This window comes from Aplidium turbinatum, chromosome 18 (assembly GCF_918807975.1).
Source record: "Aplidium turbinatum chromosome 18, kaAplTurb1.1, whole genome shotgun sequence".
Taxonomy (NCBI): Eukaryota; Metazoa; Chordata; class Ascidiacea; order Aplousobranchia; family Polyclinidae; genus Aplidium; species Aplidium turbinatum.
The window spans coordinates 15,331,337-15,346,856 of NC_137489.1; the positions used below are offsets into that span (position 1 = coordinate 15,331,337).

Sequence of the window (15,520 nt, forward strand, 5' to 3'; positions counted from 1 at the left end):
TACGCCGGGAGCCCAACTCAGAACGATATTCAGCTAAAACTACCTCTTTACGTTGTTCGGCCCTCAACTGAGCGTCTTTGAGTGCGAACTTAGCAGCTCTCGCTTCGGCCTCAGCTCTCGCGATGGCCTCAGCTCGTATGGCCTCAGCTCGTATGGCCTCAGCTCTCGCGGCGGCCTCAGCAGCTCTTGCTTCGGCCTCAGCTCTCGCGGCGGCCTCAGCAGCTCTCGCTTCGGCCTCAGCTTGGATCTGGAGCTCCTCTCGTCTTAACTGTAGGTTAATTTGTGCAACTATCCGTGACGAGCTCTCAGACATCCTAGTGCTTACATTTGAGGCGCTATCCTCAGGATGTATGTCAGCATCCAACCTATCTGACAACTCACTTTCTTTTTGTTCGAAGTTATTTTTTAACGAGTTAAATTCGGGATCTACCCTATCACGAAGTTCTGCCAAGATTGCAGAGTTAACAATTTTACTCAAAAGAGCATGGAAATGCCGTAATTCCTCTTCTAAAGTAGATAAGTTAGATCGAAAAATTAACAGTTCCTGCTTATCACTCAAAGAACCTAGGGCCACAGAAAGTTTCCCAATTTGAGTCAAGATATCCCGTCTAAGATGCCGGGCCTCTCGAACTGACTTAGCCTCATCGTTAATGGGTTCCTCCCCAGAATGGCCTGCCCGACCGCAAAGAACATCATCAGGCTTAAACTCAGTCGAGTCGACGGCGGTCGAGTCCCTGTCACCACCGAGTGTAGACATATCAAATGTTAGGGCTAAATTTAACAATTAAAAAATTAAGTTACACAAACACACAAATTACAGTAGTTATAAAAAACTTAACTGCAAAGACCGTAAAAATACAAAAAAGAATTTAAATGCACGATACCGTAGCTGTACGAGTATGTGAAGTCCAAACGTCCACAAAACTTGCTTGGATTCTTCCACTTGAATCTTCAAGCACAGATGGATTGCCTTTAATCTTCTTTCTTGCCAATAAATGTCAAAGTTATTTTTCTTCTGTACCAAACTGAGAAGAAATGTCTTTACTTTTCTTTACTTCTTTAGACTACCAACCAATAAGATCTTCTTTTATTATTTCTTTGCTTCTAAGTGCTTCTTGGCCTACCAACTAACTAACTTCGTCTTTTATTTTTTATGGTCACAGCGGTAAACCATAATCTCTTCTTGGGAAAATTTTAACATAAAGTTCCCTAATCCGTTCGTCTGTATATAATGACCGAAGAAACACACACTTGAACTTCTTTTCAAACAGTGTATTCCTGTAAAATTAGCCCGAGGCTACCGAAAACGAGGGGGTGCAACGCCTACACCACTTAAACTGTCACTACACAACAGATTACTTGGATAAAAGACGGAACCTTTGTCCAGCTAGCAAGCACTAAGCCAACAGTTAAAAGTGCGGCCAACTTTCAAACAATCATTTTACGAATGACCAGAATAGATAGCAATATCTCAAATTCACGTATGCAGTACTGTGACGCAATAATGAAAGACAATTATGAAGTCATTCCAACAGGTGTTTAAAGCTGATGTAATATTTCCTGTTTAAACAGGCCCAAACAGGTCTGACAGGTTTGACACAATTCTTATGAACGCTGGTGCAATTTTGGCACATTTTCTAGCAACTTCCATGACGTAATATTCAGTAGACTTGAACGGTTTTATATGACGTTTGATTTGTACAGAGATTGGCCGTAACAAGAACAGAAATCATTTTTTTAGGAAAATAGAAACTTGTTTTTGGAAGAAAGGAAAGTGTGCAAGTGACTTCATTGCTCATGTTATAGTATTGTCAGTTACACTGTGGATAGTTAGTTATAATGTAGGCAAGCTTTGATACTGCTTAATGCTAGTAATAGTGTAGTTTATAAATATTGCAGCACATTTTGTTCAAATTGGCGACGGCCCCAACAGGGCCCATCAGTGACAGAGCCTACAGTGCCCAGGGGTGGGCACTGTTAAATCTATGTTTTTTTTTATTGATCATGAGCAACAATCTTCAGATAGGGGTACGTTTATTGTTTTTTGTCCAGACAATAAGTTATTAATCTTCTATATTGTCACAATCAAGGTGCAATGCCTCGCGATGACTTGCTTTGTATCTTCAACGAGCGTGTTGTTTTGGTTGTAGAATTCTGGTGCGATGAGTTATTATCGGTTATGACCTGAAGTAACCTCTGATTACGAAATCTGTATTAGGTAAAATGTGTTTTCTGGAATCATTTTCCCTACGTGACATTCTAGAGACTTCTGTTGTTTACATTTAAATGCTGCTTGATAGAACAATGGTTCTTTATGATGTAACCTTACGTAACCTTCTCGAAGTTACTGGACTGAACAACCAACTATAAATAGTGGTGTAGTTTGTGTAATGTTTATTATTATTATTATTATGAGTTGATTGTGAGAGTTGTGTTATGAGTTGTGGATTGGTAGTTGGTGCAGAAATTATTGGTGATTGAAACTTGAAGTAATTGAATAGAAGTAGATGAGAATTGGTGCTGATATAAATTGTGTTCGAAATTAGAGTTATTTGAGAAGCCGTTCGTTAAAGTCCTTCAAGAAGTCAGATTATCATTTCACTAGTAGAATTATTCGACATTTAATTGACTGCTTTTCGGTTTGACCCATTAAACTACGTCATTGAACCTTTCCAAGTATTTTCCTGGTAAGAGATAGAAAGAAAGCGTGACATATATCTTATTTTCAAAGTGTCCAGTAGCCTTCAAAGAAGCTTGTTAGACATCCAGAATAGCCTATGTCATGAAGAAAGCATGCATGGAGGTGATTGCACAAGGAAGATAAAACAAAATTATATTTGAGGAGTTTGGCATTTCTTGTAGAACAATTCGGCGTTATTTAGCTAAGTGTGAAGGAGATCTAAAGAATATTACCATGAACAATTTCAAGCGAAACTACTCCGTAAACAGGATTTTCAATGACCAAGAAAAACAGAAACTTTGTGACCATCAAATAGAGTCTGCAAAGCACCATTTTGGTTTTCCAATAAGAATGTTAGAAAGTTGGCATACGAACTTGCCACGTACAAAATATGACAAATAAAAATACTGGAAGCGTGAAAGGCAAATAACATAGCTGGAAAAAAATGGCTAGAAGGTATTTTTATTTCTTCATCTGCTTCTTTTATTGTTGATTAGTGTTGTTCAATGTTCATGTTATGTTATATGGCTTGAATTCAACATTTGTGTGTGGTGACTGCTGCAGCCAGAATATTACAACACAAAATAAGTAGGATATGACCTTTTAAGCAGTACAATAATGTGATGTTTTGTAAAGTGGGCACTGTAGGTAGGCTACTCCCCATGGGCATTGTATAGGACCGATACCTTACAGTGCCCACTTTTGACAGCAAGTTTTTAAATGACTACCGAACATAAATTAGTAATCCCAGAACTTAAACAAATAGGCCAAGAAATAGAGAAAGCCTCAAGCTATAGAATAAAAATCAAAAGTTCAATGTTTCTCTGCAACTTTTTTCAAAATTTATGAAAATGTAAAAAAAAATGGGCACTGTAGGAGGTTCTCCCCTACTGTATTTGGCAAAACACTTATAGGCCTGTCTGAAAATAGACACAAACATTAAATTTATTGGCTTGCCATTTCTGTGATTTTAGTAAGTTTGAAACTAGCTGTTAAAGGATCCAACTTTAATTTTGTAGAAACAATTTGTTTCAACAACGTGACTGTTCGTTAACAAATAATTTGTTTATTAGTTTTCTTGTTTTGTCTATCAAGTTCAGGGATTTATAGAAGATCGGGGTTCGAAACAATCTTCTCAAAGTGGAGTGTTTCAAAAATAGTGCTGTTTTTTTCATCACAAATGCTCTTTTTGACTGGCTCAAGGGTAAATTTATGCTTTTTTATTATATCAACTCCATAATTTGTAAACACAAAATTCTAAAAAAAGCAGCTCAATTGTAAGTGATTAACCTATCCTTGCAATTGCATGTAAAATTTTTAGATGCTCAAAGCAAATAGGCTACAACCTGAAAAATTATGAATTTATCAAACAAGCTACTGTTGTGCAAAATCATCAGCTTATCTAAGGACAGAGCTAAGCATGACCTTGCAGATCACTTTATTTTGGTGATCTTGATCTAAGCTCACTTTTTTTGTGTAATCTTGATCTTGACGAACAAAAAGATCAAGGTCACTTTAAAACTTTACTTACTAGATAGAGGCATTTTTAGAACTCGTACTGTGCAACAAAATAATGCTTGTTTTGTATAGCACAGTATCCATAGCAGAATACGTTTATTCTCCCTCAACGCTTTAGGAAGCAGACGTTGTCAACGCAGACGTATAGAGGCGCAACTGAGTACATACCCGAATCCATTCCACCGCTCAGTGCCAAGCAAGAATTACTCTTGACGTCGCCGTACTATTTTTAAAAAGTCTTTGGTATGCACCGACAGGGTATCGACATTATGCCTACCGAATCAGAGGTGGACGCACTAACCACCAAGCTAGCAGTAATCGTACTAATATAACACATTATTGGCAATTACTAACATTAAGCTACTAAAAACAGAGAGAGACTGTTCACCAGGCATTTTATAATAGAAGTAATTTGCGTTCTTCTGGTGACTATTTACTAGGTTACCTCCTGATGTTAAAGATGATAACTAGCTTTTGTATTTCCGACGTTTCGTCAGTCAGCACGACTGACTTTATCAAGGTGGCTAAAACAGGTTAACACAACCTGTTCAGCAACGATGGCACAACACAAAAACGTACTGATAAAATGAATAAAGTAAGCAGCAAGAATCAGAATTAATTAAAACACGCAACAACCTTAACAGCATTTCATCATCCATTCAATTTACCATAGAACATGAGGTCAACGGCAAAATTTCATTTTTGGATGTTAAAGTGGTTCGCCATAGCAACAACAAAAAACTAACCACTACCATACACAAAAAACCAACACATACAGACAGATACCTGCAGTTCAACTCACATCACCCCAAGCATCAAAAACTCACAGTGGCCAAAAATTGTACAACAGACTGGACACTCACATAACGGATGATTCTGAACGTTCACACCACAAGAAAAACATTCACAATACTTTAATGCTCAACGGATTTCCACGAAAACTTGCTTGCATACAGCGACCCAAACCGAAACCTTCGCTTCCTCCTTATAAATCTTTTACTTGTCTTCCTTACATAAGGGGGGTAACCGACAAAATTCAGCGTATCCTTTATGGCATAGGAATCAAAGTTGCGATGAAACCCTATCTGACAATAGGTAAATACCTTCCCTCGGCTAAAGACCCCATGAAAGAAGGTGAAGTTTCTGGATTGATCTACCAAGTTCCGTGTCATGACTGTGATTTAATCTACATTGGACAGACAAAACGTGACCTTAAATCTAGAATCAACGAGCACCAAAGAGCTATTAAATTTCAACGTCCGGAGCATTCCGCTCTTTGCAAACATTCTATAAATTCAGACCATAAAATTACTTGGACCAACGCTACCATTCTTAAAACTGAAAAGGATTACACAAAAAGATTATTTACAGAAAAGTGGTACATAAACCAGAAAGCACAACATGCTCTCAACCAGAAAGATGGTCAGAATTTTCCCTCTGTGTACAAAAAATTACTTTAACTTTAACTTCACCTTTTCCATTCTCAGTGCGTCTTCTCTATCATTGTTATTGCCAATTCCCTTGGTTTCTGTCTTGTCTGATGACTTTTCAATGTTTCTTGACGGTGGCCCAATAGATAGATAAATTTACGCTGTTGGAAAGCAGCCTACTGGTTTTAGGCATTCACTGCATTCAGTTTAACCTCTAGGTACCTTGTTGCGTGTTTTAATTAATTCTGATTCTTGCTGCTTACTTTATTCATTTTATCAGTACGTTTTTGTGTTGTGCCATCGTTGCTGAACAGGTTGTGTTAACCTGTTTTAGCCACCTTGATAAAGTCAGTCGTGCTGACTGACGAAACGTCGGAAATACAAAAGCTAGTTATCATCTTTAACATCAGGAGGTAACCTAGTAAATAGTCACCAGAAGAACGCAAATTACTTCTATTATTAAGCTACTGTTAAATATGATACGTGTCCAAGAAAAATCGATTTGAAGTTTTAATCTAGTTTGATCAGTATTGCCATTTCAAAATTTAAAAAGTTTTTTATGTTGGTCATAATAATAAAGAAGTCAACTTCCGTATATACTTTGTGTTAAAGTATGATGAAAAATCATTCAATTTTGTTCACTATTCTGAAAGAATGTTTGCTTTCTTTGACCCAATTTTAGATGTTTAAATAGTTTGAAATGGTGGTGTTAAAAAAATGGACTCTACAGTCGACTTTGGTTATGTAAAGTGGTTTATGGCATCAAACCAAACAGATTAATAATTGTTTAGGGTCTGAGTATAAACAATTATATTAAAATAATGTGAAAACATACGCTGCCTCTTTTTTGTCTATGTTTGTATTTTTGTTTCGAGCTGTTTATCTTTCGGCAGACCTCTGAACGTTTTTGATAGCAGATAGCAGTACCAGGTGAGTGCAGCAGGCATCAGTATCAGGTAGTGATTACCTATCTTGATTACCTAGATCAAGCTGTTCAAGTTTGTTTGATATCAATTCGTATTTGGTAAACCAGAGTTTTGAGATCTCGTTTGCATGGTATCATTTTAATGTCATAATTACAGTAAAGGATATACACTTGTAATAAAAGCCGACAAATATGCGGTTTATTTTACTGCTAAGGTTGAAACATTTTGCAAGTGAAAAGGTGGTTACAAGTTTTGAATATGCAATTTGTCATTTTTCAAGTTACATTAAATTTATTCCATGTCACTGCTTCATTTACGTCATAATTGCATTTACAACGCACAAAATTGACGAAACACATTCTGCAAGTTTTAATTTTTCTTGAGCTTCATCTCAATTCGTTTGAGAGAGTAATGATATCCTCGCCAAGGGCTCCAGTTTATTCCATCTGCATCCGACTCGTGTGGTCCACCTAAATACAATCCATTGGGATTGGCTGCATGACAACTAGTGTACCACCAAGCACCTTTAAATGTATTCGAGCAACTGCCTGGCCAAGTATCCTGATCACGATCCTTTGCACTGAATCGTGCTGCTTGCAAACCTGATCCTGCAAAATATGACAACGTACCGTAACGTTTTTGTGAAGAGATTCTGTTAATTAATAATGTTTTTTTTTACAAATGTTTCGAAAAACTGAAGTAATATAAAGATAACGATTAAAAATTCATAAACAATAGAACATCTGTTTTGTTGATGTTGTTGTTACTGGAGGTGTGCAAAATATGATTTCAAAAAGAAAAAAAAGAATGTTCACGGCAACAAATATCGTGCAAGTGAGGAGATGATAGACAAAAAACAATTAACGTGTAAAAGTAGCTTATCAAAGGTATCAAATTGATAAAATTGTTGAGTTTTTAAGCTTGCTGTAAGCAGACTTACAGTGTAGGGTAGGCTATACTAGCTAACTAAATTGGATGTGTGAAAGAGATAAAAGAAAGGAGCGAGTTGGATTTGGGGAATTAATCTACTGGAATACTGTAGCTTAGATTTCGGAGAATAATCCTCTCGACAGAACTTCCCTGACAAAATTCCTCAATTTAACCAAATCCCAGTATCTCGCTTAAAATATTGTGGTTTAAATGAAACAGTTTACGAAGAAATGACATTTTGAGTAATTGTCTTTCCACCAATATTATTGTCAGGTCACAGTTGATGCAAGCTGTAGGCTACCTGCATTCCCACTGTATCCTGTAAAAGTCAAAGTATAATTTGTCCCACCTCCAACAATAAAGTCACTGAAACACAGAAACGTACAAATTTAAGGCGTAAATTATAATGGTCTGTTAACGAAGGAAATGGAACATAAAGAGAAATATATTTCACACTAAAGCGATGGCAAAAAAAACAAATCATAGATAGAATCCTATTCGATTATGAAGATGATACTGGCTAAAGGAGCAACAAAGTACTTTTATGTCAAACTGAAACTGCATCGTTGCTATCTAGGTGAATACAGTACTTGATATTTGATCGGTAAACATAAGTTCAATTCCCTGTCGGGTCATATCAAAAACTCATCTAAATGTCACTAAATTCCGATCCTTTTCATCACAAAATCTATAGATTTAGAGTGATGATGCACGTATAAGCTTGATCGTGATGTGACTGCTTGAAAACTTTCTATTTTGTATATTTTCTAAGAGCAGCGTGTATGGTGTAAGCCGTACGGAATGGGGCAGAATAGACTACAATGAGTTTGAAACAAAATGCAAATCGTGGAAGAGGTGCTTTTACATTCTATACATGCTCGATAAAGAATGAAAGCTTCAGATGGTGAAGCTTTCGATGGGGATTTGTTACGTGATGATTGATCAGTGTCACTTTTTGTTAATTCTAGCGCTTTTCGTACTTGAATGATGTAGGGGAAAGCAGTGTAATATGAACTGCTGTGTATTATGTACCCCCTGTTGTTTTCAGAAAACGTGGCAATAAAAATGTTTGACTTTTAACAGCTTGAATTAAGTAAGTTTGCTGGTCATTCGACCGGAAATGTTCTTGTTGAAAGTTGGCGTGTTGCTGAAGTTTTGGAGGTATGAAGGTTTAAAGCTTGTGTGATATTATTTTGCAGATGGAGAAATTGTTTTTTTTTTTTATCATTGTATCAATGGACTTGTAATTTTTTTATTAATATACCCTCAAATAAACTTGATGATGGAAATCACAACAAGTTTTGTTTAAAAAATGCATTATTTAGTTGATTATCAGCATTTTAACTGGAATCACCACAAGTGTGTAACATGAACCCTAGCTGAATGTGTAATATGAACCCAGGTTCATATTACCAAGTGCTTTATGATGGTGTAATGAATTTTTGTAAACTGGGGTTCTGTAAACTGGGGTGGTTCTGGGTTCTGTAAACTGGGTTCAGACTTCAATTTTACTAGCATTTTCAATGCAGTGCACGTCATTCGATTAATGTTGCTTATCTTTTTGTGAATTTAATGCTTACATTTAAAAAGTATTGCATGTTTACTAAAATTGGTGTAAATTATTTGAAAACCTTATGGTAATAAATTTTGTTATGCTGCACATGTAATGTGGCTTGCTTTAGTGCAGTTTTTGTGTCGTCAATCTACCTCTATTCAGCAATGATTCAAAGCGGTTCATATTACACATCACAGGGGTTTATATTACACAGAGGGTTGTGTAATCTGAACTCTTTTGGTAAATTAATAAAATGGAAATAACTTTTTTATTACAAAATATCACATACTAATATATTGATGGGGAATAGGTATGCATGTTAGCTTGCTATTCTGTAAATATTGTTCATATTTTCATTGAAGTTGTGAAATTAGGAACGTTTATTGTTAGGGGGTTCATAATACACGGCTTTCCCCTACTACACAAAACCTAAAATCACAGCTAGTTATCGTTGCTATTGATTTCAATTAAAGTTGCAAGAAACAATTTTTCCTACTTGTATGAAGCATATCTAGTTTGATTTTCAAAATCCTCCATATCTATTCTCATTTCATATTCTCCATCTTTAGTCAATTTGTGAAGAACATCCAATCCTGGAAGAAATGAAAGAATTTTTAAACCACACTCATAAACATAAGCATGTTTATAAATATGTTATCCAAAATAAACACAAATTTAGACAGTCATGCTGTCTGTGGCCCAGCTTTTCATTCTGTCGTGGTCGTGTGAGCCTCTTGGGCCGAAGGTCCATCATTTTACCACCCTAGGTTTACGAGGTTTCGGGACGGCTACTACTGTAAGAAACTGACAGCTATTATCTGGAAGGCTACTACTGTAGAGACCAGCCAGTCTTTAGTTTCCTCATCTAAGATAGGCAGACCATCCACTCTATTAAGTGGCTTGAATGGTTGGTTGGTTTTGAATGTTTATCCTCGGACTGACAAAGCCTGGATAGGTTATTCCTGTTCCTGGTAGTTTCGCATACTTGTAGAGGCTCTTGACGCAAGACCGGTTACCGAGATTGGTAGAGTGAAGTTTTCCGATTGTTGAAGTGTTGTTGCCGGGGAATTATTCCACTCACTAGGTGCCACTGAATGGAGAGCAGCACTGAAAGTGCGTTGCTCAAGCGCACACCCCGAGAGTCGAACTTGCGCCGCGTGATCTTGAGCCCGGTGCGTAACCACTGAGCTAACGAGGCGGACGAATATAGTGCAATCGTTTATGAAGTGATCTGCGGTTTGTTCCTCAGCACCACTTTCACAGAAGGAGGAAGAGGCCATTTCCCATTGATTCATAGTTAAGCTGAAAAGTCCTACGCCGGTACAGAGACATTGAGGCGTGCCCACGCCTGTCTCTATAGTGATAGGCCGGTTAGACAGGTGTCGGGATTGGGGATGAACGAGTGGAGTCTGGTAGTGCTTGACTTCCATTGAGAGTTCCATTTATTGTCAGCCCAATTAGCCGCAAAGATGTCTTGTTCATCTGCTTCGTTGATCAAGAGTTAAGCGGCTGGCACGAATGAGTGTCTTAATTTCAGTAGACGGGGGTGCTCGTTTGGGGAAGCAGAGATCTTGTATTGGAGAAGATGGTTAGGCTCCAGTGCCCGTCGACCAAGAGACGGGTAGCTTCTTCTCGACGACGATCAGCAAGTTGGATGCCATCAAGAATGGGAAGATTGTCTATTGGTGTGGAATGCGTGCATCGAGTCATTGTGCGCAGAGCACTGTTGATGACAGTGTCGATGTTGTAGCAATGATCACTGCGGCACCAAACAGGTGCACAGTACTCTGCTGAGAAATAGACAAGTGCTCAGGTGCTATAAGCAAAGTGTCAGCACTAGCTCCCCAACGGGAGCCTGCCAGTCGCTTGAGGAGCGCAGCGCGTAATAACAGTTTCTTGAGCAGTGACATCAAATGCATGGTGGCTGTATGTGAGAAGTCTATCTGATGTCACTTCGTTGTTGGGGTGGCAGCTGACTTTGGTGACCTTTTGGTCTTTCGCTGCCATCCTTGTTGTGCAAATTATTTGTGTTTATTGTGTTTTTGCTTTTTGTGTCTTTCTTTTTCGCCAACAAAACAAAAAATAAACTGAACTGAACTCAAGGTATTTTAATTCGGGGCGAAGGACAGAAATTTTATGTTGCACTGTTTGCACGCGCGGAACCCAGCTTGGTGCTTTGGGAGGAGCGGGTCGGTAATTGGGTTGACGCGGGCATAGATCAGTCTTTCGGGGATTTTGAAGGAACACAGAGGAGAGCTATCGGTCGATAATTCTATAGATTCTCTGGTGGCTTGTGAGACTTAATGACCGCAACCACTAAAGCTCTTCTCCAGTTGTTTTGTATTATAAGTTGGTGCAAGCAGAAAGAAAGGAAACTACGTAACCAAGACTTAAGGGCAGTGCCAGGATGGAGCACAAGCTCAGGGCAGATGTTATCGGGCCCTGGAGACTTGTGTGGTTGCACTAGTCGGAGGTAAACTCCTCTGGGGTGAAATCTTCGGGTATTGTTTCATCTGGTGGTGTTTCCACTCGCTACAGGGCAGACTCTTCCTTTGTGAAAAGGCGGGATGCCTTGCGGTCCTTTGTCTTGTAGACCCCATTCTGCACTAGTTGGGAAGCGATGGCATTTGCAGAAACGGGGCACTGGCGAGGAGAGTTTCATTCTGTAATTCAGACGTGTCCCAGGAAGGGAAATATAAGCTAACCCACAAATAATATTTTTTGCAAAAACTGAAATGCTGGTAGTCAAAACAAAGCCAGAAAGCTGAGTAGTCAATATTTACAGTAGATTCATTCTTAGTTTAACACATTGTGATAATATTTTTTTTCTCAAATTTTAAAAAAGCGCCTTAAACCATTTTAAACTAAAAAATGTCTTAGCCATTTTAGACTACAATTCAAATATGCTTTCTCACCTAACCAAAATTCTCCTTCTAATCGACCAAAACCTTTGACGTAATCGGCAAAGTTCCTATAGAAATCCACTAAACCATCTATTCTCTTCTGGAAAACCTGGAAAATTGTTTACCGTAAAATGTTGAGATGGTAATTTTGCAAACGCAATCAAGAATCAATGTACTGTATCCAGGTGTATCTGGAAAATACCGTAGTTCAAGCTCAAAATCATCATACACAGCAACCTGATCGTTTAACTGCATTAAAGATAGGGGAGTTTTCTGAACTAGGGATAGGCCATAATATAGCCTTTCTATCCGAGATATTATATTCGAATGACAGAGAAAGATAACTGAACGTTTGGGGCCAAACAACGAGCTACCTTAAACAGAATTAAAATCAAAATTTAACTTAAGCAGAAGTTGAAACCAATTGAATAAGTAACGACATAAATTGGTAACTTTTGCATGATCGAAAGTGTAGCCCAGTGTAGCCACTGACTTATGCAATTGGTGCCCCTTTACCGAACCATGTACAATTGTACAAATGGGATATTTTTTGATGTAACTAAGCAAAATAATGCAAACAAAAGTTTAACAAGCATTCAAGTATAGTTTGGTCACGAATCATTTTATTAGAGGAACATAAAACAACTCTAGTGTCTACTGTAGAGTAGATTAAATTGATGAAGTTGCTTTAGAAATATGGAAAATCATTTTCGCTACTCACCATCCATCCACCACCATCAGTTTCCATATCACAGAAAACCCTTAAATGGGTCAAGTCACCATCCCCATATGGATAGATGGTATAAACCCCGCTCTTTTTCACCCGATCATTAGAAAGAATGTCTGAGCATGACTGTGGTAATATTGCACCTAGAAAGTCAACATATAATTCAACAAATGAATCATACGTTTTGATAAGCGACATGTTAAATGATTCAGATCACCATCTCCATATGGATAAATGGTATAAATCCCGCTCTCGTTTTCATCATTGACAAGAAAGTCTGAGCATGTTTGTGGAAACATTGCACCTACAGAAGATCAAAGAATTCAAAAATTGTTTGGCAACAAAGTCATACTTTTTGATGCAAGCCAGCCTTCAATGAGTTCTAACAGGAAGTGATTTTATTGTCATCAAGTAAGGCGCATTATGTAGTAAAAATAAATTATAATTTTACCACTTTGAAAAGTTATGGTATGTTTTAGGAAATTGCCTACATAGCTATGAAACAAACGTGTGTTTATAAATTTGAATACATGCTTACTGTCTGATATATAAAAATAAACATCATTTTTTTTTTCAAGTTTCAAATCATTTTTATAAAATTTGGTTTTTCAGAAATTACAAAACTATAATTTAAATGAAATTTCTCACAAAAGAAAAAAAATGTTGATGATGAAAACAACAAAATTATTTTTTCAAGCAATTACGTCAACGTAACAATGAACAACAATGGCCTGTGATAGTCAAATCATGACTCAACATACCTCATGAATATTACAAAGATAAAGTATAACAAGAACAGCGTAAAGAGAACAATCCCTTTGGGAGGTTCCTCGCTCGGTAGGATTCCAGTTTGTGGGCAGGCTGGACCAGATCGTCACAATGCTACTGCCCCACAAACAACACAGCAACAAATGAAATCTGAGGCCGTCGAGGCCTGGTTCAGGCAAGGAAATTGAAGAAGAAGAAGAATGAATATAAACTAAACATTGTAAATTTTTAAAGGTAGTTAGACCACTCGGCATGAGACAATTCAGCAAGTGCTTTAATTTAGCATTTACATTTCAGCTACTGTCCAAGTCAGCGAATGTGATTTTCACCTAGCACCGGACTTGTTTGGTCATCACTTGTTAAACTGGATATGCTATCCATGCTGACTTGTGACATGCCAAGTTTCGGCGTGCTGAGTTGTTGCTTTCTCAGTTTCTCCATTTACCAACTTCAGCCTTGCTGAAATATTGCTAGCTAAGTTGTCACTTGCTAAACCGTCATTTGCTCAATGCACAATTGCACAACTGTTGACTTGTAGGAGATTTATTTTTAAATGACAATAACGTATGAATTTTTCATTTTATTACTACGTACGTTTTAAATCTTTTACTTCATGACAGTTACACTTTTCCGCTGGATCTCCTTTTGGTCCAATTAGTCCCTGATCACCTTTAAATCCTTTCAATCCCGTCACTCCTCTCTTACCAGGGGGTCCCTGGATCCTATTGGGTAATTGATTGGGGGATGCTTTTGGCAAACCATTTCCATCTCCATCACATTGAAGGTTACAAGTTCCTAAGTCAAGCTGAGCCTGGCAACCCAAAGTCAACATCACGAGTACGACAACACTTACAAATATCATGATTACGCTGCAAGAAACTGCAAGAAAGGCAATGTTAAACTCAATAGGTTCTTGCTTATTTCATTCATTTAGCTTTTGAATCCATGCGCTCATGAAGCTAAGATTCGTTCTGAGCCTAACAACCTAAATCTGAGCCTAATTCATACCCACATTTTTGTTGAAAATATTCCAGAATGCACCAAATTCAAAGTAAATTTTCAAAATGTTCTGGGGCGGTCCCCCAGACTCCCCGCCGTTGGGTGTCGTCTTAGGCGAACACGCCGTCGGGCATTGCCAGCCGGCCGTCAACCCCTCCCCCTCTTTCAAAATTCCTGGCTACGCCACTGACCTTACGTTAAGATCAAAGGTCTTAAAATAACTATCAAAGCCATGACTCTGGACCGACTCTGTTCTCTGTACTAACTAAACTACTTTAACACAGAAAATAGACTTGCCATGCTAATTTATGTAATATTGCTAGATCAACAATAAATAAAGCACCCGAGATTCATCAAACTTAGTGCTTGATGAGTAAAAAAAATTACTGTAATGCGTCAAGTACACCACTTGGCAGGTGATACAAGAACTACTTTGATTCTCATTACAATATACCGTACCTACTGGCTTCTTCATATTGCATCACTTAGTGTGGAATCTCATTGTCACAACTGCAAATTTATATCAAATATCTCTCGATTTGAGTAGGAACTTTTTTCTTGCTATTCCTGACTATGCCGCCAGAAACTTTTTTTCTTGTTGTTGCCAATTTGAATATCAAACCTGCTTCGAGAAATAAATTTTGTCAACTAAACTATTCTTCATCTGCTGCAACAAATGATTTAGATACCCCTTCCATAACTCAGCAACATGACTTGCTGATGCATAATGATTCGAATAGGTCAATACGAAACGACGCTTATATTGGAATTAGGCCTACTCGTGTGAGCACCATTTCGCTCCTTCTCTCCATCATTGAAATTCACAAGTGGGCCCCAATGTCGAGTGTCAGTGCTTAAAATGTTTCTCAAACCATGGGCTCGTTTACAAGAAAGCGTTAGGTAATGGCGGCAAATTATTTAAACCTAAGAAAAACATTTGCAGTAATCCTATTAGCGGAGAGTAAACAATTATCAGATATTTTAAAAAAGATTAATTAATGTCCCGACAATGCAGTGACGGATTTAGAAACCATAATTGGGAAAGGAACTAAAGCAGTTCTACTCAAATTTGTGATACCCAACG

The 15,520-nt window shown here is 37.8% G+C and overlaps 2 protein-coding genes across 2 annotated transcripts in view; one reads left to right on the forward strand and one right to left on the reverse strand.

The window, feature by feature from the left end:
- The window catches only part of LOC145787829 (C-reactive protein 1.4-like), an 81,563-nt gene that overhangs the window by 33,716 nt on the left and 32,327 nt on the right, over nt 1-15,520 (forward strand). The gene's annotated exons all lie outside the window — the stretch shown is intronic.
- On the reverse strand, nt 6,743-14,299 carry LOC145787853 (microfibril-associated glycoprotein 4-like). The gene is made up of 7 exons (XM_082599685.1): nt 14,032-14,299; nt 12,887-12,973; nt 12,664-12,812; nt 11,955-12,051; nt 9,536-9,632; nt 7,786-7,850; nt 6,743-7,162 (listed from the first exon to the last, which is right to left on the reverse strand). Exons 1-7 carry the CDS (start codon nt 14,297-14,299, stop codon nt 6,924-6,926), a joined length of 1,002 nt encoding a protein of 333 aa, XP_082455811.1. The 3' UTR covers nt 6,743-6,923.

What these genes read in the sequence shown, in the direction of transcription:
- LOC145787853 (XM_082599685.1), bottom strand. Translation starts at nt 14,299, where the DNA reads ATGATATTTGTAAGTGTTGTCGTACTCGTGATGTTGACTTTGGGTTGC. An exon ending in ACTAGATATGCTTCATACAA is followed by an intron (nt 7,851 to 9,535) that starts GTAGGAAAAATT and finishes TCTGTGTTTCAG; the next exon opens with TGACTTTATTGTTGGAGGTG. An exon ending in AGGATACAGTGGGAATGCAG is followed by an intron (nt 7,163 to 7,785) that starts GTAGCCTACAGC and finishes CATATTTTGCAG; the next exon opens with GATCAGGTTTGCAAGCAGCA.